Source organism: Cardiocondyla obscurior, linkage group LG01 (assembly GCF_019399895.1).
Source record: "Cardiocondyla obscurior isolate alpha-2009 linkage group LG01, Cobs3.1, whole genome shotgun sequence".
Classification (NCBI taxonomy): domain Eukaryota; kingdom Metazoa; phylum Arthropoda; class Insecta; order Hymenoptera; family Formicidae; genus Cardiocondyla; species Cardiocondyla obscurior.
This window is the reverse complement of record NC_091864.1, coordinates 12,648,047-12,669,685: the sequence shown is the minus strand read 5'-3', so window position 1 is coordinate 12,669,685 and position 21,639 is coordinate 12,648,047. Positions and strand designations below refer to the sequence as shown.

The window sequence follows — 21,639 nt, the reverse complement described above, 5'->3', positions numbered from 1 at the left end:
ATTTCTAAATTTTACTACCAACACCTATTACAAAAACACATGCGACTCACCGTTCGATGCGCAGTAACGGAGTTTAACTGATGTGATGATATACTGTAACAAACAAAATAAAATATTAATTGTAGAGATGATTAAAATAACGTAATCAATATTTAAAATAAATTTCACGCGCTTCTAATTAATTTTTTAATTCAACAAAAAAAAAAAAAAATTTATTATTCAACTAAAATCTCTAATAATAAATTTAATTTGTACAAAATATAAAAATTTTTTTCTCGATTAATTATTAACAATTTTTATTAGTTCTAGATATTGTCGAAGTGACAAAGCAATCTCAATAAGTAATGAACAATTTAATTAATAATTTCAAGCAAGTAAAAAAATGAGCCTTACCGAAACGTTGCTCCGTTAAAGCCTGATGCCTTTCCGAGGCCTCCTCCTCCTCTCAGTCATCTGGGCTGGATCTTTCTTCCGCGCACAGGACACTCGCGGCACTCGCGGATACGCGCGCGGATTGACTCTAATTATTCGCAGAATTGTTTGTTGTTGGCACTCCCGTCTAAAAAATTTATATAAGTTTCGGTCGCCCGATTACTGTTTGTACGGTGTTCACGACGAACCCCGACCGTGGTTCGTTTTCTTACTATCGGCGGCGAACGTATAAAGGCTTCTCTGGATTTCCATCTAGATACAAACGAAACAAAAACTGATTAAATTTTCGACAGTTGATTTATTCACTACGACGTCGCTAATTATAAGAAAAATACTTTATATCATTCATCCCTCTCGTCCCAACGCGTTACAAAGGAATTTATTCGCCGAATATTATATTCGTTTAAAGCACCGTGTAATAACGCGCGTTTTGTAATATTTAATAAAAGTAAAAGTAAAAATAAAATAAAATAAAATAAATGGTAAACCGGTGAGAGCAAATGAAAACTATTACGCTCGACGTTCGGAATTCAATATTAAAGCTTATAATATATGGTCGTGGCCGAGAATCGATCAGAAGTTAACAGGCCGAGTTTTACGACTCGGCGCGACAACGCAACGCCTCGTATTAACGACACCGCCGCGACGAATTAGCTTTCGTTAAATCGTCGAAATAATCCGCGCGCGAAGTGGCGACAGGCGCATACGACACTACCATTGTTACCCGCGACCTTCTTTGTTACCCGATTCTTTCCTATATGCAAAGTAATGCAAGCCGCCTTGACGTAACGTTAGCCATCCTCCTCCCACTTTCGTATATGAACACCCTCGTCGACAATAAACGCGCGACTTGTTAACAAGATATAAATCTCGTACACGTTACAACGTAAACTCGGTCATTTTCTGCATCGCGCGATACGCGGGACGGCATGCACGGGAAGCATTAGCGTTACGTGCCGTAAAACGTTAAGTGCGCGCACCGAGTATTACATCATAACATTTTACGTCCTTTAATTCGATACGCATCGAGCCGCGGTGAACGCGGGCGACATTCTTCCGATACTAGAAACCCGGTGGCGATCGTGGGGGACGGCGAGAGCGAGAGAAACCGCGAAGAAAAGCGGCTCTAAATCAAATTAACGAAATACTTTCATAACTGTCGCAAGGTGAAGGAGGAAAAGCGGGTGGTAGCGAGGGAGAGACGGATATCCCAAATTAGGCGTTGCACGCGCGACGTAACGTAACGCGCACGCATTACGAGCCGGTACCGCGGCATGGTTTTTTTTTTTGTTCTTTTTTTTTTAATTTATTTTTTTTCTTTTACCGCGTTCGGGCCGCCGTGCGCGATTGCGCCGCGTTAATTGTAAGTTCGGAACATATCTCCGCCGCTAAGAAACGCATTCCGGTTTTCGACGAAGACGAAAGAGATCGGTGGAACTCCCGGCGATGGTACTGACAAGGACTTTTTCTCCCGTTCCGCTCCTCGTTGTCTCGTCTTGTCCGCGCCCGCGGACGCAGATGCGCGAACGCAGGGTGTGGCGGGCACGGGGCAGGCTGCCGTCTGCCACTACTGGTTCTCCCGGCCTCTCTCGCTCTCTTTCTTTCCTTCGTATCTCTCCCGCGTTTTCTCCCGCTCACGCTCCCGTATTCCGCAGCAAGAATGTTCCCGTGTTGGTTCGATTAATCAGTCGTTTTTCGTGTCCCCGCTCTGGGCCAATAGCGAGAGAAAAACTTAACGTATGTGATAATGCGCCAGCTATGCTCTCGCTCTCCCGTTCCGCTGGAACGTAGGTCGTGCCTGCATATAGGTATACCGAAACGAGTCGAGACGACAACGACGACGGTGCACTGACCGGCAGCGCTCCGCACCGCGCCGCACCAGGGTGCTGTCCCGCGAGAGAGACTCTAACTTTTTTTCCCCCCCGGCAGCAGCCTCCGAGGATACGTAACCACCGTTCGGATCACTCGATTTGTTCATCGACAAAGCGTACTCTTTACGATCGAAACTTTTAATTTCCTTCGCTCTGGCGTTCCGTCCGGATAAAAATTACGTTCTTATCGTCGATTAAATTGAGAAATAAAATGACATTGCACGCGTTAAAAATTATTGTTATTAGCGTAAAAAAAAAATGTGAATATTATTATACCAAAGTTATTACTCAATTCGTTAAAGCATTATATTTTCTTAATTTAATAAATGCCACGCTAATCTCGTATTGATAACGTTATAAATTTTAATGGCGTTCTACAATGCACTCGGCACCGATTCAACGTAATATTTTACGATTTGCTAAATTCGAATCACTCGCGACCCGAATGAAAGTTTCATCAAGAATGAGTTATGACGTTCGCGAAACGAAGGTGGTACCATCGGTTGTAACAAAGTTTTACTATATTCAAATTCTCTTGCGCGTGCTAACGCGAAAATGGTACCTGTTATAATATAGCGTCATACTGCTCATCGACGACGCTACATTCACCAGTTTCGTTAGAAATATTACGACTTCTCAAACTAAGCAAAAATAAGAACTTAAAGCATTCAGAAAAAACATTACTCGACTACCAGCAAAATTATTTTATTAATTCTATTCGCCAAATATTTGCGTTATACATATAAATAAATTAATATTATAATAAAATAATGTAAAAAAAAAAAGAGAAAATTTGCTATATCCGCACGAGATTTGTCCGTGTCTCTCGCAGTGTCATTTCGTACATCGAGGATCGTTCTTGGCCGATCGTCGCCGAAAGCTGGTGTTGCCTCCCAACCGTGCGTGCCTGCACGCGCGATCAGAAAGCGTCGCATCGCCCGGGATAGACATTTCGCGCAGCCGGCGTATCCAAACTTTAACTTTACACCGAGGGGGGTACGGAGGGGAGTACGAGCGCCGTTCGACGTGATCGCACCACGTGCGGAGTCTGCCCCCGGTCCACGTATTATGACTACTTGTAGAGCACGTTTGCGGTCCCTCGCCCGTCCCCTGCGAGGCGCCGAAAGCCCCCGGCCTCGTTTCCTCGACGAACCTTAGCGACACATGGCGCGCGGTACGAGGAGCACAAACGCCGTCCGCCTCGAATCTTTCGAACTCGTTCGTCCCCACGTCCTATTTCGCGAAATAGCGGAAAACACCCGCGAGAATTCCCTCCTTTTGATATTACACGGAGAAGATTTGTGGCGCAAAGTCCCCCGACATGTGCCCCCCTGGCGAGAACGCGTGTTTCCGCGTCGCGTTTGCTCGCGGAAACTCTAGGTGAAAAAACACTCGGAATCGACCGCGCGATATCCGCCCATCGTTTGCATTCCGCGCAGGGAGGCACTTCGCGCGAATAACTTATGCTAATAAAATTTCCAACACCTGGAAAGGTTTCATTGGCGGTACACGCGAATGTCGAAACGCACCCTTTAATTTCCTGCACGCGACGACGAAGATAAACACGATCGCCAGTAATGACCGTTAACTTACTTCTCGAGCTGTAAAGTATACACTTTTCCACTGCTACATGTGTGCTTAAGCAACGTGACTAATTGTAACGAGTCGAGCTAACATTCGTAAACATCGCGGCCCCGACTTATTCTCCCCAATGATATACGATTAAAAATGAATGTGTCTAATAAACTCATCAACGATTTTACGAGTGAATAAAATCGACTGTAAAAAAAAAAAAAATTACCCTGCTTTACACGAGAAAGGTATAATTAATTCACCGATCCCAAACGTAGCGCCGCAATAAAATTTGAATTCTAATAAAAAGATCTTCGTTCAAAAGATCTCGTATCACCCCACCCCGCTCTTTCGGCGGTCGCTTTCACGTGCGTAGGTCCGCGTGCCGCGGAGATGCCGGCGCGAAGGAGATATGCCGGAGCGCGGATGAGAGTGAAAGAGCGATTTGGTGACATCAAAGTTTAATAAGCGCCATAAGCCGATCCGACCTGCGATACGCGCACGGCTAAAACTCGCCGAGCAATAAAAGCAGTAATAAAGCGTTCGCCTTTCTCACGTCCCGCCCGCGGATGGAAGAAGGAACGAGGGTGGCAGAAGCGAGGCAGGCGAGGCCTAGCGAAGCTCGCTCGCTCGCTCACACGGTGGTTAGCCGAAAGGTTAGAAGGGCGGGAACGCATTAGCGGTGGAAGGTGCCGTGCTCATAGAGACGTCCGGCCGCCCAATTACTCCCGCATTAAATCAATGTTCCTCCACCCCGCCGGCCGTTCCGCCGGTCCCGGTAATAAACCGCGGCCGACATATCTGCACGACTTACGGGCTCATCCCCCGATGTCGCTCACCCTCGCTTAACCGGGGAACGTCGCAGGAATGCGCGTTCTGTCGTAATATTTGGCTTTAAATCATGTTCGCGCTGACAGGCCCCACTTTCTCGCGTTTCTTCTGATTCATCCGTGACCGTATCGTCGCCGTGTCGGCGACGCGCGAGTTTTATCTCCCTTCTCTCCCCTAGGTGTCGATGCCCGCCTAAAACTTTTTCACGCAAGCTACGCTTTGTCTCGGCATGACGATGAAGATTTTAAAACGCCGCAAGGGTTTATTTTTAAATACATTTGCTGGGAGGAAATTTCTGCAGTTAATTGTGCTCACTGAAGTATATTGTGGCAAATAAAATTTATTTATACATATATATATATTTTTTTTTTTTTTTTTTTTTTGAAAGGAGGGAATTATGATTTGACAAGGAAGAATAAAAAAAGGGTCCGAAACGAACGTGGCACCATTCAACCGCAAGATTAGGTTGGCGCGCAATTTACGACGACGATCTTATTCCTATCCGAGCTTTCATATAAAAGCTTTTTCCTGTAAGCTGCGACACGGGATTTGGACTTCGGGGCTGAACGTAAGAGGGGCACTACGCTGATCGGGCGCACCGCAACGAATTAGTAATACCTATACAAGTATCGACTTTGGCCGGATTGCATAAAGAATGTCGCAATACACCGAAACGACAGAGATTTCCTTTTAAAACCCGTATTGTATGAAAAAAAAATCGTTTTCAAGAGCGAAAAAAAACCGTTTGACAAATTAGATCGATAAGAAACGAGATAAATTAAAAAAAACCCAATTAACTCTAATATTCTAATTTAAAATACAAATTATTTGACTGGAAATAACTTGTTTTTAATTTTTTTCAGGTATCGAGATGACGCGCTCTGTTGGACGGACAGGTAAGAAAATTACTACATTTTCATATCGACTCGCTCTCGCTCATCGACGCGAAATCACAGGCGACTGAAAATGCAATACAATTTTCGTAAATGTCACGCCTCGACGAACGTACGGCATTCGCAGCGCGTCAGACCGAGGAAAAAGCCGATTTAGCTAATAATACAAAGCGGAGCTATGAAAAGGAGCGGTCTCGACGGACGGCGGATATATAAAAGATCTCGTTGGCGAGGTGATTGATACAGAGAGATCGACGTCGCGACGCAATTCCATTGTTCAACGCGAACGCAGCGGCGCGCACGCGGAGGCAACGGAGTGAAGCATCGGGGCACGAGTTCTTACTCGCCAATATAAATCAACTCCGCCGAGTGACGAACGCAGAATCGGATACGAAAGGGCACTTCGTAATGCGCGCGAATGTGAAACTCGGCAGATATTCAAACGAAAATTTAGAGAAAAAAAAAAAAAGTTTTTTTTACCAAACCAACAAGATTTTTATAAACGTGACAAGATTGACGCGATTTTCATGACGACGGGTTCGTTCAAGAAACACGCGGCTTCATTATGCGTCAGCACGTGACGCGCGTATAATTAACGACGGCGAACCAAACGCGCGACACTCGCACCGTCGTAATTAACCGCAAGCGATTTCACGCTAATTGCAAACAACGAAAGGCGATTAATCGCCCGCATCGTTATCCGCTTACTTCCGTCGTACACTTCACCGTCGTTGACGAATCTTACGAATCTTCGAGACGTGAGCGCGCCTACCGCGAAAAAAATCCCCGTGTCGCAATATTTGAACGTGCTGAAATTAATGAGATGCTTCGAGCACATTATGCGCAATTAGGATACGGCGAAAAATCCGTCTGGCCGATGAACGCCGGCGATAGTTGATTTTTCGAGGGAATTATCTTAAATAGCACGCGACGATTGAGAAAGCGTATCCGTTTTCGCGTTTTATACAGCATAAATTATATTCAAAGTGATTATTAAGCAGGGGCGATTGATCAATAAGAAAAGGAGCACTATGATAAAAAGATGTATAAGGGTTATCCGCGAAACTCGTCCGGAGCAGGTTGATAATTATTGAAGTATCGATTAAATGCTGCGTTCGCCTTGATTGATCAGCATTTATATCGCGGGTACATCTACCTTGTCGGTTCCCTACAATTTTAAACCGGGCGCCCCCGTTCCCCCGAGCGCCCCCGTCGCGAGCTTTTAAGCCGTAATGCGCCTGTTTTCGTTCTCGCTAATAACGCCGTTAAGAGAGCGAAATGTTAATTATATTACTCTTAATCGCCAGCGCGAGATTGTCCGGTGATTTCTCCTTTTAATTTCGATTGCGCATCCGCGGTCCCTGAATTCATCGCGATTTACGATTAGTTCTGCAATACGTTACCGTATAGGAATAATCGACCGGGATTCTTAATTATAAATTCATGAGCACGTGGAGGACGATCGTATCGCGCGTCGCGAAACACGATTCGGTCGCAAGTCTTCGCGTCGCGTACCTCCGCCGGTTTCTCCGCGCTTCGCTCGCATTCGCGCTCGCGCCTCACGACGATGGTAAACGTCGACGGACGCGCGGCTGCGAGTTCACCGAGCCCTTAAAGAATCGCGGCCGCGGGTATTTTTTTGCCGACCACCGCGATTTAACTGGATGTCGTTACTACGTTGTCGGGCATTGTTGTCGACCCCCGGGGCTCCCTCACCCCGCCGCTCGTCGGGTTTATTCTCGCTCTCTCATGGACCGGCGGAGTCGCCCGCTTCTCTTCTCCAGCCCTCTACCTTCCCCTCCCCCCCTTTCCTCTCTTCTCTCACGCCGCGCATCCCGCGCTCGCTCGCTCGCCGATCTCCGATCCTATATTTATTGTATCGAAGAGACCAGAGCCGCCGCATTCCTCGCGCATGCGCCGCCCGTAATGAGCGGTCTCCAGTCTCCTGTCTTTCCGTCCGTCTGTCCAGAGGACCGGTCGACCGGTCGCCTTCCATGCCCCCTACTCGTCCCTTCTCGAAAGATAGCCCCCCTTCCCCTCGAGCCCCTCTGCCCGCGTCACCGCTTCTGGCCGCTATTCTTCGCTCGCCTGGCTCCCTCGCTACTTCATCTCGTCACTGTCGATCAGGACACTGGTCCATATCCAGATACACGAGAGCCAGCGCCCACACCTCTCTCGCGAATTTATTTCGCTTTGCTTTAACCGATTTCCCTGTCTTTTTATTTATTTTTATTTTTTTTTTCTTTAATTTGCTCGATCGACGTAGCGTTAACGAAGATATGAAAGAAAGACGATTGTTGCGTTTAGCCGGTTGTAATAGCGTGGCACTATTTAACCAGAGCACAAAAAGCGAAACCGCATTTTGCATCGCCTTAACCGGTAACTCGATCAACCAGAAGACGTCGACACATTTAGTTCTCTCGCAGTTACACGACGCAAGTCCCTCACGCAAAAAACGTTTCTTACCGAATCCTCTCGCTCGACTTCCCGTTTGGAGAAATCGGCGTCCATCGATCGCGAAAATCGTTCCCCGGTTCTTCTCAGCGCCCTCGGGCAGATCTCGAAAATGATTTCCCGCTTATACGAGAGCGAAACAAACAGGCAGGGCTCGAGGCGTCGAAGTAAGACAAGGTTCGCGAAACCTATCGCGAAACGGCAGAGAATAAGAATGAAAAGTTGGCGCGGAAAAGAAAGATCGAGTGGCGAACTAGACGGACGCGTCCGAAGTAGACGGGGATGATGTTTTATGCCAAATTAAACGATACTATCCCGCGCGCCACCTTCGTAGAGACCAGTCTTCGTTCCACTGCCATTTTCGGAAAACCGCATTTTACACCGGCTTAGCCGACAAAAAGCGTATATAATTGCGTACAATACGCCGGGGCAGCCCGACAAAAATCCGAGGGATCGTTTAATAGCGGCGCGATGCGCGCGCGAACCTCGGTATCGCGGCGCGACGGCGACCGAAAAACGGTGGCGATGCGCGATGGTCCGTGATTCTAATGCCGCGGCTAAAACCAACGCGTGAAAAACGCGGGAGGGATTTACCAGCGGCGATCGGCGCAACTGCGAACGGAGAGGGGCACCTAGGTGTTACGGCCGCACGGCGGAATGCTTTGAGCGGATCCGATACCTATTAAGATCGTAGAAAACGGATCTGCCTCGAAGTTGCCTAGTCAGGACGATCCTTCCCGTTGATTCGTCACGCATTTTTAGCGCCAGCGGTAACAAAACGCGCCAAGTTAGTCGCGCCGCATACCTAGCTACGCGTTCCGATACGTCGAATTACATCACCGACGGTGGGTTCGATCCGTACCGTCCTCGCGGGAAGAAGCACCGATGTCGGAGATCGAAGTCTAGGGAAACCCAGGATCGCCGTGGACGCGCTCGCGATAACGTGAAAAATGGGTCGAGAGGACAAGCCGACTCGATTCGCACGGCCCGTCCGCGATCTATCTCGCAATCGAGGACGCGACTGGACTTCGCGGAGCTGACAAGAGCGGGAGAGGAAAGGCGCGCGGAGAACACGAACGATCCGGTCGACACGCACGCGTGTACTTTGTGGTCACCCGTGGGGCTCTCCCCATTCAACCGGTGGCTCGACTCGCCTACTCGTTCGTTCGTTCATTCATACGCGGGGAACGCGATTTGAATCGATAAGCAAAACTCGGAAGCCGCGCGTCTCCTCCCGCTTAAATCCGTTCTTGACCCCTGAGCGACGAAATCATCCTTCTTCATCGTTTTGCGTCGCCGGTCATCGACTTTACATCGCGTAAACACCTCTTTCCTTTCTCGACAATATTTAAAAAAGGAAAAAAAAAACAAAAAAAAATATTACTTAGTAAATAATAATTAACGCCGACGTTATCTGCGCTCGTTTAACATGTTTAATATGTAATTGCAGCTTCGAGACCAGTAGACGACATGAAATTGTAGGTTTTATCGCGTGATATTTAAATCTAACAAATAAAAGTCTAAATTTATTTTTATTTGCACAAGACGGAGAAAGCAACGGGATCCGTCGTAAGGATATAATCCCATTAGGCTTTAATCGATGATCCCTTCCACAGTTCAACTCAACGTTAGGGTCGAGGGATAAGGTTGCGGCGTGAAAATAGATATACAAGCTACCGCGGAGATACGGCGTTTTATTGGCGTCGCGGGGGTCCAGATCTCACAATCGGTCAAATGAAGACGGAGCACTCGTGCGTTTCGCTCCGGGCTGACGGTTAAAATCTCGACTGTCGGAGATTAGAGTCTCGTTTATAGGAACATATTCATTCTACAGCTACCATTTATATTTATCGTTCCTCGTACCCGCCGACAAGCGTCTACTAAAAAGTTTTTCAGGATCTTCGAAACGGCGCCATTTATTCGAAACGTGAGTTTTACTCGTGTCGCCTTCTTTATTTCTCCCCCCCCCCCCCCCCCTCTCTCTCCCGCAATTTATGCGGATATTCTTCTCGATAAACAAATGTAAAAAAAAAAAAAAAAATTGTTAATCTTTTTCTTCCCGAAAAGCGCATTGCGTTATACCGGGAAAAAGGCACGCGCAGCAAAGATCACCGGCTGGAGGGGATGATGTTTCGGGGATGCTGGGGATGGAACCCTCGAAAGGCACGAGGGCCAACACGCGTCGATGACACTTACGCACACGTTCTCAAGACCGGCCGTCGCGCGGTTGTCCCTACGCCACTTTCATTACGTTCGTTTTCACGCCGAAGTCTTTTTGCAAATCGCGTTCCAACAATAAAAAAAAAAAAAAGAAAACGCTTATTTTACTTGCATACAATCGCAACCGCGTCGGAAAATTTGGAACTTGTGATCGATAACGTGTTGTGCTTCAAAACGTTTCCGCGTTGTGTTCAAAAGCTCGATTCACAATTAGAAATTTTAACGATGCAAAAATGCGGAGAACAGCGAGCAGCGTGTATAAAGACTTAAGAACTGTGTGCGATTGTTCGACGCGATTAACGCGGAGATGATTCACGTTCGCGCGACAGCGAGATGCAGAGTTACATGCGTATAGGCCTGATTTTTCCGGCATAGAAGTTTCAAAGAGTCACGTTTATCCCGTAAAAAAAAAAAACATGTCAAAGGAAGCTACGGAAGTTCGCGAAATGTGGCAATCGGCGAACCGTGTATGCGCGGCCACGTATAATCATCCCGCGTTTATGCAGATACGGATGAACAGTAACGAATTTCACTCGTGGTTTCATTCTAGGAAACCGTCCATGGACGACGTCGGAAATCCTACCTCCGTCAACGCACGGTGAGTACTCTCTCAGTCCCGATTCGCGTTCTAAGTAACCACGCGAAGGCATTGCGTCTCTATCTTATCTTGGGTAATGTTTTAAAAGCTACAATTAAAAAAAAAAAAAAAACCCTACCACGATTAAATAACTAATCGAAATTAATTGTAAAAATATTTTTTTTTGTAAAAAAGAAGGAAGTTCTTAAATATGTATCGAGCAGATTTATATAGCGATTTAAAAGCGCCACGCGCCTCTCGTAAAAGGCAAATTACGAACACGTCGAGGACCATCGCGCCGGTCGTTCTTTCGACTCTACGATTACATTTCGACGATGTTACAAGCGCCCCGTAACGTTCGTTAATATCGGCGCTCTTCTCCCTGCCGAAAGTCCGAAGTGCCGAAGCGATTTTCGTAGGTAAAACCTTCTCGGGTAAATCTTATCGACTACGATCTACCCTTCGCCCTCCATCGAAAGCGGCCTATCAGCCGCCGTAACAATTGAACCCGTAATAGAATCACATTTATTCTTATTACCCGACGAGGTCAACCGACCAGCGAAACTCCGAGGCCTTCTCTTCTCGCTTCCCGTCCAGCTCTCGGATCGACTTTCCTAAGCCATTTCACCGACCTACGTTTATTTCTCCCCCGAGCTCTTCTCTCGTTTTCTCGCCGTCCCACGCCGGTGTTTTCATCGTCTACTTTTGTTTATCCCTGCGGTTTCGGCGCGATCCCAAAGCGAAACAATCGACCCCGGTCGGTTCCGTTCAAAGTGAAAGAAAGCGACAAAGTATTCTCCGATATACTGCTAAGTAACTACGAATTAGGTTCGGGAATGAAAAACCGCGCGCGGCACACGTCATCGTCGAGATAAGCGGCGAGACGAGATGTAATCAACGCCGCAGAGTTTTCGCTGGCCGGCGACCCAACGTACGATGTATTTAATATGTATAACCGTGACTCACGCACACCACCCACCTACGTAGCGCGAAGAATCTGCCACTTTGTATCTCGCTTCCCATCTCGTGACGTACCTTGGATGCTAAAACTGCAAGGCCATCGGAGTCTTTAACCGGGTTATGGAGATGCCGCTCTCGAGATAAATCGTAGAGTTGTTTTCTTTTTTTCTTTTTGCATAAAAAATTCTTTCAACTAAGTTTCGCGAATTTCTTTCTCTCTCTTTCTTTCTATCTCACCCCCTCGCTTTCTTCTATTATTTTCGTCAGATAAGTCTCCAACGTGATCCCGCAACGGTTGGTTAAAAAAAAAAAAAAAAAAACGGAAAATCTAGACCCGCGTACGTGAAATGCGAAATATTAAGAGACCGAAAAGGCGAATCGTCGCCGAAGCAGTACGCGATAATAAAGGAAGGTGGGCGTTACGAGGTGCACTGGTTTAACCGACGCCCGAGGCGACAGTCTCGCGACGAGACGCGTTCTCTCGAGCCACCGCGCAGCATCCGGCGAGTACGCAAATACAGAATCTCGCGAGAGCGAAGAAGGAGGAATCCGCGCGCACACGCGGCGTTTCTTACGCGATCGCTCTATCAAACTGCTCCCGCAGTGAATACATCTCGCGTATCATGCAGCGATCGTGATTACGTTTTTCAGGAAGAGTTCGACGAGCGGTCGAGCCTGTCGCGCGAGCGTTAGCAACGAGAAGTGGCTCTGACTCTTTCCGTGCCACCATTAATATTAATGCATTCCGCAGTATTCCCGACCGTATTGTGCCCGCGTCGACGGCCGCCGCTTACAACAATATCGCCCTCGCGTTCCCGTAAGTGACACCGTCTCTCTTCGTCGCGCCGGTCGGAGCGCGCGGTCGGAGCGGAACGGAGTTTTGTCCGCCGCGGCTGAATATTCACGCCGGCCAATAAATAAAACTCAAAGAAGAGGAAAGCGAAACAACAGGCCGTATTTTTCCCCGCCCGCTTTTTCTTATCTCGCTGGCCCTCTCAACAGAGCCGCGCAGAGAGAGGACCGCATTGTCACGCGGTTTCCTCCCCGTCTTACGAAACGCGTCGCGGACAATGCGCGTTTCTACGCTCTTGCCTGCGCTCGTCGCACTACGCCGTTAACCGGAATCCGTCGCTCTTATTTCGCCGCAGAGAAGTCGCTACTGACTCGATCTCGATGAGTGAAAGTTATGCTATTTATATATTTTCTACACGTGCTCTAATTCTGCCGGCAAAAGCGCGCGAGTGCCTTCCCCAGCTTGATTGCGCGACACTAGACCCGAAGTACGCCAAATTTGGATCGTAAACGTTAATATTCCGCGCCGAAAAACCGGACCGTTAGATTTCCGGATTATTTATTTCAAGAGCTCGAGAAATACGCGCGGCGGTACCTGCTCGGCGAGTAGGAAAAAAGATTTACAGAAGAGATACACTCGGGAGTCATAAGTATAGCCACGGGGTGTCCAGCTTCTCGCGAAACCCTTCTTCCCGCCTATCGGTCGATACGAAGAATTGAAATACCAAGGAAAGAAGGATTACGCGGATGTTTCGGGTATGACATATCATCGTGAATTATCACATCGTTCGGGATCTGCTGAAGATATTGCTCTGCGTTTTCACGATCAAAAGTTCTTTCTTTCCCTCCCAAATAATTATCGCGTAATAAATTTTTTTTTTTTTTCCGAAAAACACGTCTTTATGTATTTATTAAAGAAATGTCGGCGCGTGACGTCATCGTATGCGAGATGCTCGCGATCCTTATCTCATCTCGTTCCTCGATTCTTCCGGCTTGGCGGACGGGGATCGACCGGCATCGGCACGGAAACAGGTCGGTCGAGGTTTTAAGCAGTCCGAAGACGTATCGCAAATTAGAAGAACGTGCGTCCGGCGGGTACACGTGGCGCTTGTGCCGCGACGTCGAATTTCTGCACACGGCCCGCGTGCAGAATCCCTAATAAGTCAGCGTGGGGGCTAGACAGAAGTCCCTCGCGCGCGCACCCGCGTATTCGCATGCGGCCTGCTCGCGACGGAGACGTAAGCGACGTCACGGATACGTGGGATTCCTCTCGAGCAGCTGGATCACGTGCACCGGCGGGACGTGAGGCTAACTTAAATGCGAATCAGGAACTGCAACGCGCGCCACGTCGAGCCGCGTCCTCAGCCGCGGATTTTCAACGCCGATCCCGATTGTTTTTCACGTCTCGGTCCCTCGCCACTTTATCACTATCCGATTCACTTGAACGGAATCTCGCGAGGACATTGAAATCAAAAACGTCTCTGCTCGGCGCCTGGAACGAAGAAAACGGATCGCACCGTGCCGTCATTCTTCACGCGCTGATCTCGGTGCCCTTAACTCTTCTTACCACCGCGACGTACGATTTGTACGAATTTATACGAACGTAACTTGTAATTATATTTACACCCGGTTACTTTGTCGAGTTCAAGTAATGCTCCTTTTCTTGCGGCGAAATACCGCGCGACGACCGAACGTCACGACGGAAAGTTTCTCGATACAAAACCAAGGGAGTAACAATAGGTATTTTCATTAGTCGAGTGGCTCGACCCAACGGTAGATATTTGATTCGCTTTTTATCGCGCGGCTTCGCATTCCGGTCCCGCGTGGCCGCTTCGTCGAACGGGATCGGAAAAACGGCCCGCGACGCTGACTTCTCGATCGCGACGTCTAAAGAAGCCTCCGCTTAGGAGTAAACGGCATCGCGAATAACGCTTTATTTATTCCGGAATTTCGTTTCGCGCGCAAGAAAGCGCCGCTGTCGAGATAATGCCCTCGGACGCACACACTCTCTCTCTCTCTTCTTCTCTCTCGATCGCGATGAGTAAAACGTTCGGGGTTTTACCCTTCCTAATTCTCGCATCGCGTATCGAGGCCCTCCCCCGTGCCGGCGTCTCTTATCTAATCTCAATATAATTGCGAAAGAGCGCGCGTCATATAAAATAGCTTATTATGCTATAGAAAAGTTGATTCGGGCGACCATAATGCGGGGTCTGGAAATTAGCCTCGCCCGGTCTGCCTATCTACAATGGTGATGATTATGTCTACTTATAGGTATAACTACCTACGTGCGCCAAACTACCCGTCTACCGTCTGAAATAATCTTCGCGGTCCAGCCCGCGTTGCCCTTTTCCCCCATCCCCTCCCTTCCCTCCCCTCGCCCGATGAAGCTTGTCGAAACTAGTTTATGAAACGAGTTCGGAACCAATGACCTCTCCTCTGCGCAGCTCTACGATACCACGGTATAGTGACGAAGCTTGTTTATGTGTTACAGATTTGAGGAGAGACACTACGCTTTCGAAAGGTACGCTCAACTTCACTCAAAGTGCATGCCGCTTTTTTTTTTCTCTCTCTCTTTCTCTCCCCCTCTGCGCCCGCGGCACTTTTCTTTCGCCCCTCCGTCGAAAAGGGCGCGACGTACCGAATCGTATCAGCATTTCCTCCACTCGCGCGCACCAAGTTCGCGAAACCGAATGGTTGCTTGAATTGTTATTTAAAAGCGAGAGGTACTTTGGCACCGTCCGAGTGCAGCTCGGTCGCGACGATTCTCTCACAGTTATACATAATACATATACGCGATTGCCGCGTACGCGCCCTATAATAACGACTTTTACGCGTGGCGAGCGAGCTGTCGGATGAACGCCGCGCGCGTTCGGTGACGAAACGCGATTATGTAAAAACTGCATGTATGAGCGGGCCGCGCGCGCCGAATTGCAAAGCAGCAGTTTCGGGGCTGTCGAACAGCGCTGGTTGTATTACAATGCAACGGCCCGGGGCTTTTGTTTTCCCGCGTGATTGCCGAGTCGCTCCTTCTCGTGCCTCCTTATTTTGTCGACCGCGACTGGCTTTAAAAACTCGAGGCGTTTGTCGCGGCTGCGAGGCAGCCCCACCGAACGTTCGCGCGAGATCTCGTAGGGACACCGCTCGATTCTTCCCTTTTTGTCGTACATTTTGCCCGTACGTATTGCTCTTTTAATTATCGCGACTCGCGACTACAGTCGATCGCGCTTTATTGGGTTCTCCTTATTACGGCGGAAAGTAGGAATGCAACTTATGGAGCGTCGAAGAGGGCACGATATAGAGTTCAATGCTCGATTCAGCTCGGCACAATTCCACCCGGGTCCCCCATGGCCGTCTAAAAGGCGTTTTAAATCGGCGTGTCGTGAAAGAATCCCATAGAGATGCGGCGTATAAAGGCATTCCGCCAGCCCTCCCGCGCCCTTTCTTTTTTTTTTTTTTTTTTTTTTTTCCTTCTACGCTTCTCATCAACGTTCGGCGCATCGATCTATCCCGTTCGGAACGTTTCCCTCGTCCGGCTCATCGCGCATTTCCAGCAGCGCGTATTACTCGCCCCCTGAATAACTTATGTATTATTTTCCCGTCATCAGCGAGCACGGCGATGCATAATTTACGCGCTCGCGTACCGATTCATTCGCGCGAGCGTCGCGACGACTTTCGCCCCGCGGCGCCTCGGAAAAACCTCTACGGTTCCATCCGGACGTGTTCGCGCGAGACGTTAATAATGAAAACGGAAAGGCATATATTTGAGGATTGCGACAAGTGCCGGGTATCTTCTCCTACTCATTTATTCCATAAATCTGACGATAAATAACCGACATATTGGGGCGCGCGCACGGGATCTCGCGGTCGCTTATCGTACCCCACAAATGCGCCGGAACGCATTTAAAATGTATTGAACTGTCACGGAGCAGTGGTTTTCCGGATTTTTACATTTTTCATCGGCGCCCGGGTGCAGGGCCCCGGCACGGATTAGTGAGTTATTGTTGTTCTAAGTGCGCCGGTCAAAGGGAGTGAACCCCAAGTTCTATCGCGGTAATCCTGACCATAACGGCTCGCACCCCACAAAAATATTCTCCTCCCCCCCTATCTTCTTTTGCTTTCTCGCCGAAGTCCCGAATCTCGCGCCAAATAGCCGCTATTTGCCAATGCGTCTCGCAGAACGTAGTGTTCGCCGGGTTTTTTTTTTTTTTTTTTTTTTTTGCAGCGAATAAATCAATCGCGATTTGTACGACGAACGTCATTGTTGACCGGAAAAGTTTAAATATTTAATATTGCCAGATAGAATACGATTCTAATGTCTTTGGAAAATTTTCTTCGAGAATGTCTAACGAGAGACTGTCGGTTGACAACGAAAAAAACGGCTTTGATCGTTATTATAGAGTGTAGAGAATGTTGCAGAACGATTTGATATTACGGACCAGGGAGGATAATATGTTACGATAAATTCGACATATATCGGTATTCGAATTTCTACCTCATTTTCATAGACATTCATTTGCACGGCATTTATAGCGACATTTTCGCACGCAGGAAAATCTTTTCTATACGCATGCATACGTGGTTCTCTATTATTTTCAAAGGATCGATAAGCGTTTTATACGACGAAAACATTCGATTTTTTTTAGATATAAAATAATTTCGAAACGCCACGAATCATATTTTGATTAATGTACGGAAATAATATTACGTACAATTTACAGATTCGAATAATTACGCTTGCTACTTGCACCAAAGAATTATTAACTAAATGAACAAGCTATGATAGATTAAATCAAAACTGATGATTTATAAAAATAAATGTAGCTATTGTTAAATTTAAAAATATAAAAATTATTAATATCATGGTTTTTCTAAACAAAAAACTTTACTGAAAATATGATTGTACTTCGCATTAACATTTGCATTAATTTACTCAAGTTAGCGTTAATCTATCTTAGCCTATTCAGTTCGAGATAACAAATGCACGAAATATTAAATCCATCTGTATGCATCACTTGCAGATCCTTTGACTCAACGTAAAATAATTGCAGACTCACTTTTACGATGCGCAGCAGCGGAGTTTATTATCAGCATGTCAATCTGTAAAATATAAAAACCAAATTATAGCAGCGTTCATAATTAACTTTTATTATAAAATCTAAGAGTACAATTTTTTTTTTCCAATTTTTATTTCTGAAGCAAGTGAACGGAAACAAAACAGATCACGCAACAATTAATTAATAATTTAAGAGTAAAGAATTAAATTTACCTCTGGGTTGCTCCGCCGGTGCCCGATGCCTCCTAGGCCGCCGCCTCCTCTCAGCATCCGTGGTCCAGGTCGCCGCCTCCTCTCAGCATCCGTGATTCAGATCGCCTGCTCAGCTCCTGCGTTGTTCACACACACACTATACGATGCACAGCACTAGATTTTATTATCAGCACAATCTGTAAAATACAAAAGCCATATTATAGCAGCGTTAAAAATTAATTTTTTTCTATAAAATATCAAACAAGAGCCGCGAACCTTACTCGGAGCAGAGCAGCGACAATAATTTTTATCTTTGAAGCAAGTGAACGATAAAACGGAACAGACCACGCAGCAATTAATGAATAATTTAGAAACAAGGAATTAAATTTACCTCTGGGCTATTCTGCCTGCTCTCTCCTAGGCCATCTCTGCCTTTCATTGTCAGCAACCATGGTCCAGGTCGCTCGCCCAGCTTCTCATCCTTCACGTACTCGTTCACGCGCCCGATCGCGACGAGAATCTACTAGCCACGAAAATTGTTCGACCGAAACTATTCGACACTCCCGAATTACCGTACGCGAATCGAAGAATCGCGAAGCCTCGCCAACAGCTATCACGGCGTACCGTTTGTACGAATGATTCACGAAGGTCGGCTGCCACGTGCCCTTGATCTCGGCATTAATAAATTTTAAACCGTCGAAGAATCTCAAGTCCGCCTACGAAGCACATACCCCCTCCGCTTCGAATCGAAGCATCTGTAACGATGTACGCCAGAAACGACCACCCAATGGCACAACTGCGACGTCCTTTGTCGGGCACCATGTTCCTTCTAGAACCTTCTAGAACGTTCGGACTACCATAGTTAAGTTACGGCGACGAGTGCTTCCGGGACACATCCGTGACTTCCCGATCGAGCAATGGCGATTACGCAGCGAACGAAAGTGTGATATAACCGATCTCTGACCGCGTAGAGTCACATAGAACATCGCAGAAACCGACCGCCACCCGCTAGCACGCAGCCAGTACGTATTACTGCTCTCCGCTCGTCGCGACTGCGCAGAGCGACGGAGAGGGAGAAGGTTGCTCGCGAGTCACGTACGCAGTACCCCTTGCTTATAACGCACACAAACATCCGAGCGGTAAGGTCACGCCTGGCACACTATTTACCCATCGACTTCTATATACGTTAATATACGCGAATATTGGAATACCTGATATAATTGCAGTGTGAGAAAAGCCGCCGCGTTAGTTCCGACACGTCACCCCACCCGTGCGTCCGTCTTGATGTTAGTCGCGGCTGACCGAGAGGCGTCGCTCGAGTAGTCTAATAAAAATCTCTGATGGAGATGTCGCCACACTGACCGCGAATCGCCGAGATCGTTCATCGCGCCTGATAGGTAACGACCTCGCGGCGTCACGGCGACGCACAGTACTAATTTCGTGAAGAACAGAACCGCGGAATTAACGGCAACGGCGCATCGGAAGTCGTTTGTCTTGGAGCGGTGCGGTCTTTTCTAGATTTTCCTGCGTCGCGATTCGATCTCGGTGCGTAATATCTCGCTGAAACGCGTTCGCTGACCCTCGAAAGAATTGTGACGTTCTCAATCGAAAGCGTGTAGTGTCGAAGCGCTGGGCCCAGTAGCTCGCGTAACAGCAAAGCCATGTTGAAGTCGGACATGACGAGTAGACGGAATAAATTGCGATGAGCCGCGTATTCGCGAGTTTGTGTTGTGTTGTGCTGTGCTGGACCAACGGAGGCTGCGAGGAGAACGGCGGTAAGCTGGCAAGGAGAAGGTGATAGAGACAGGCATCAGGCGATGACAACGGCTAGAAGAATCGTCGGATACTCTTTTATCTGGTATTTAACTCAATCACTTATATCCATGCGCTATGCGCTGAACAATTACTTGTAAAAAATTGATCACGCCGCTTCAATTTCGATAAATACATTTGCAAATTAACGTAATTTACTACTCCGCTGTTGCTACGTGGGCTGAGTGACAAAAAAGGCTTTATTTTAGTTCCAGACTTCCAAGTTTGGTAAACCTGAGACTTGCGTAAGTAGCTGTGTACAAGATCCAGCATTTATGATTAATGTTTATAAAATTATTAGTTTCAAAACAGTAGAAAGATAGACTAAGCTCAAGAAATTATAGGAAAGTTGTAACAATTAATAGTAATTAATAGACAAATTGGTAATGCTGTTGAAGTAAAAGTGATACGCCATAACAATCTGATTGAACAGCTTGAAATCTGTAGAAGCATACCGATTATTCTTTATTACAATTATCAATTTCGAATCATCGAGTTATATTCAGTTTGTCAGTTCTGTAATTGCGTGTTAAAAATCTCTGTAAGAATTTACTGCAAAACTATGTCGATTGGGCGAGGACGATAAACCGAGATAGATATCAGCCCACGGGATTTTTACTTCTGGATTAAACTCGTAACATTAATAGGCGCGGCAGGACAATTCACCCCAATTAATCTCGACCTGCGAGGGAGGAGAAGCGGATCTTGTGCGGGATCAAACTAAGACCGGGAGCGTCCTAATCTGCATCGGCAGATTGCTCTGAGAATTGACACCGAGAATTTTGCCACCGCCCTCCGAGGCAGTAGTAACATTTGACGTCTCATCTTGAATCAAACCCTCGGCCGTCGTCTCCTTACCGTTTCTCCCGCGCCTTTTGCCACAAGACGCAAACTCGATGCATATATTATCGTCGTTTTAATTGGAAAGCACGCTGAGAACACACCCCGGGACTGTGTAATAACGACTTTACACATTTAACAGCGACAACTTACGTTTGATTGTAACAAGTTAAATCAGAATTATGGCGCAAAACTTTTATTACAACGGCATATGCACTTATCTATTGTTATCTATTACTATTGCATCTGAATTAATATTACTGCTCGTTAATGTTTTGTTTTAATTTTCTTAAGTATTAATTAAGTAATGCACGCTCTGCGAGTCTCAGGTCTTGACCGACTGGTACAAAAGTACATAGCACATATAGAATTGCAAATATATGGAAATACTGTCTCAAACTGTTGAATGGACAATGAAAGAAAGAGAGACGGGCTCTCACCGCTTATATTACGGATTTACATCCCGGGAAAGGACACTTCCATTGCGGGCACACATTTTTACTCTGTGTTTACACTCAAAAGATATATACGTACAATACCTCGGCTCGTCTTTTCGAATAGGTTTCTCCCGAAATAAGAGAATACGAATTTGATAAAAGAATAGAAAGGTACTCGAGCGAAGGCATCCCCCTTTTATCCGATTCAATGCGCTCAGGCATTCCAAGCGTTTCGTTTAATTAGCACCCTGCGTTTTCTCGCAGCTCGTAAAGGGAATCGGCCAACGGTTGCGCAACCGGCAGGTTTCGTTGGGGAGGGGAAAAAAAAGAAAAAAATTTCCGGCCGTTTCACGGTAATTAAAAATGCTGCAATAAAAAGGAGGAGGTCCTTTAATTCGCAATGGGCCGCCCCGTTAAGATTAATATCCGCGTTTTCTTATTTGCGACCGATCGACCAGCTTTGCACTTTTAACACGACGCCACCAGGCTACGCGGTTAATTGTTTAATTAATTAATTATAATTGACATATATAAAACATTTTGATTTTGAAGAGCTCATTAGTTACACGTCGTTGCTTTTAATGCTCGCGCAGCCGTCAATCGATTCGCAATGAAACGGACGTATTTACGACTGTTGAAATAAAATTTGCGAAAACGCGTTACATAAAGTTTACCGTTTTGTGCCTTTTTTTTTTTTTATTTC

The 21,639-nt window shown here is 46.9% G+C and overlaps 1 protein-coding gene and 1 long non-coding RNA gene across 2 annotated transcripts in view; one reads left to right on the top strand and one right to left on the bottom strand.

The window, feature by feature from the left end:
• LOC139105700 (protein trachealess-like) overlaps positions 1 to 21,639 on the top strand; it is a 73,421-nt gene that overhangs the window by 14,307 nt on the left and 37,475 nt on the right. The window contains exons 2-4 of the mRNA XM_070661950.1: positions 5,570 to 5,602; positions 10,824 to 10,871; positions 15,094 to 15,123. Coding sequence (XP_070518051.1) covers positions 5,570 to 5,602; positions 10,824 to 10,871; positions 15,094 to 15,123 — 111 coding nt within the window. The remainder of the gene's footprint in view (positions 1 to 5,569; positions 5,603 to 10,823; positions 10,872 to 15,093; positions 15,124 to 21,639) is intronic.
• Positions 197 to 19,071, bottom strand: LOC139105783 (uncharacterized). The gene is made up of 3 exons (XR_011546240.1): positions 17,869 to 19,071; positions 17,657 to 17,699; positions 197 to 684 (listed from the first exon to the last, which is right to left on the bottom strand). It is a non-coding gene; the product is annotated as an uncharacterized lncRNA (long non-coding RNA).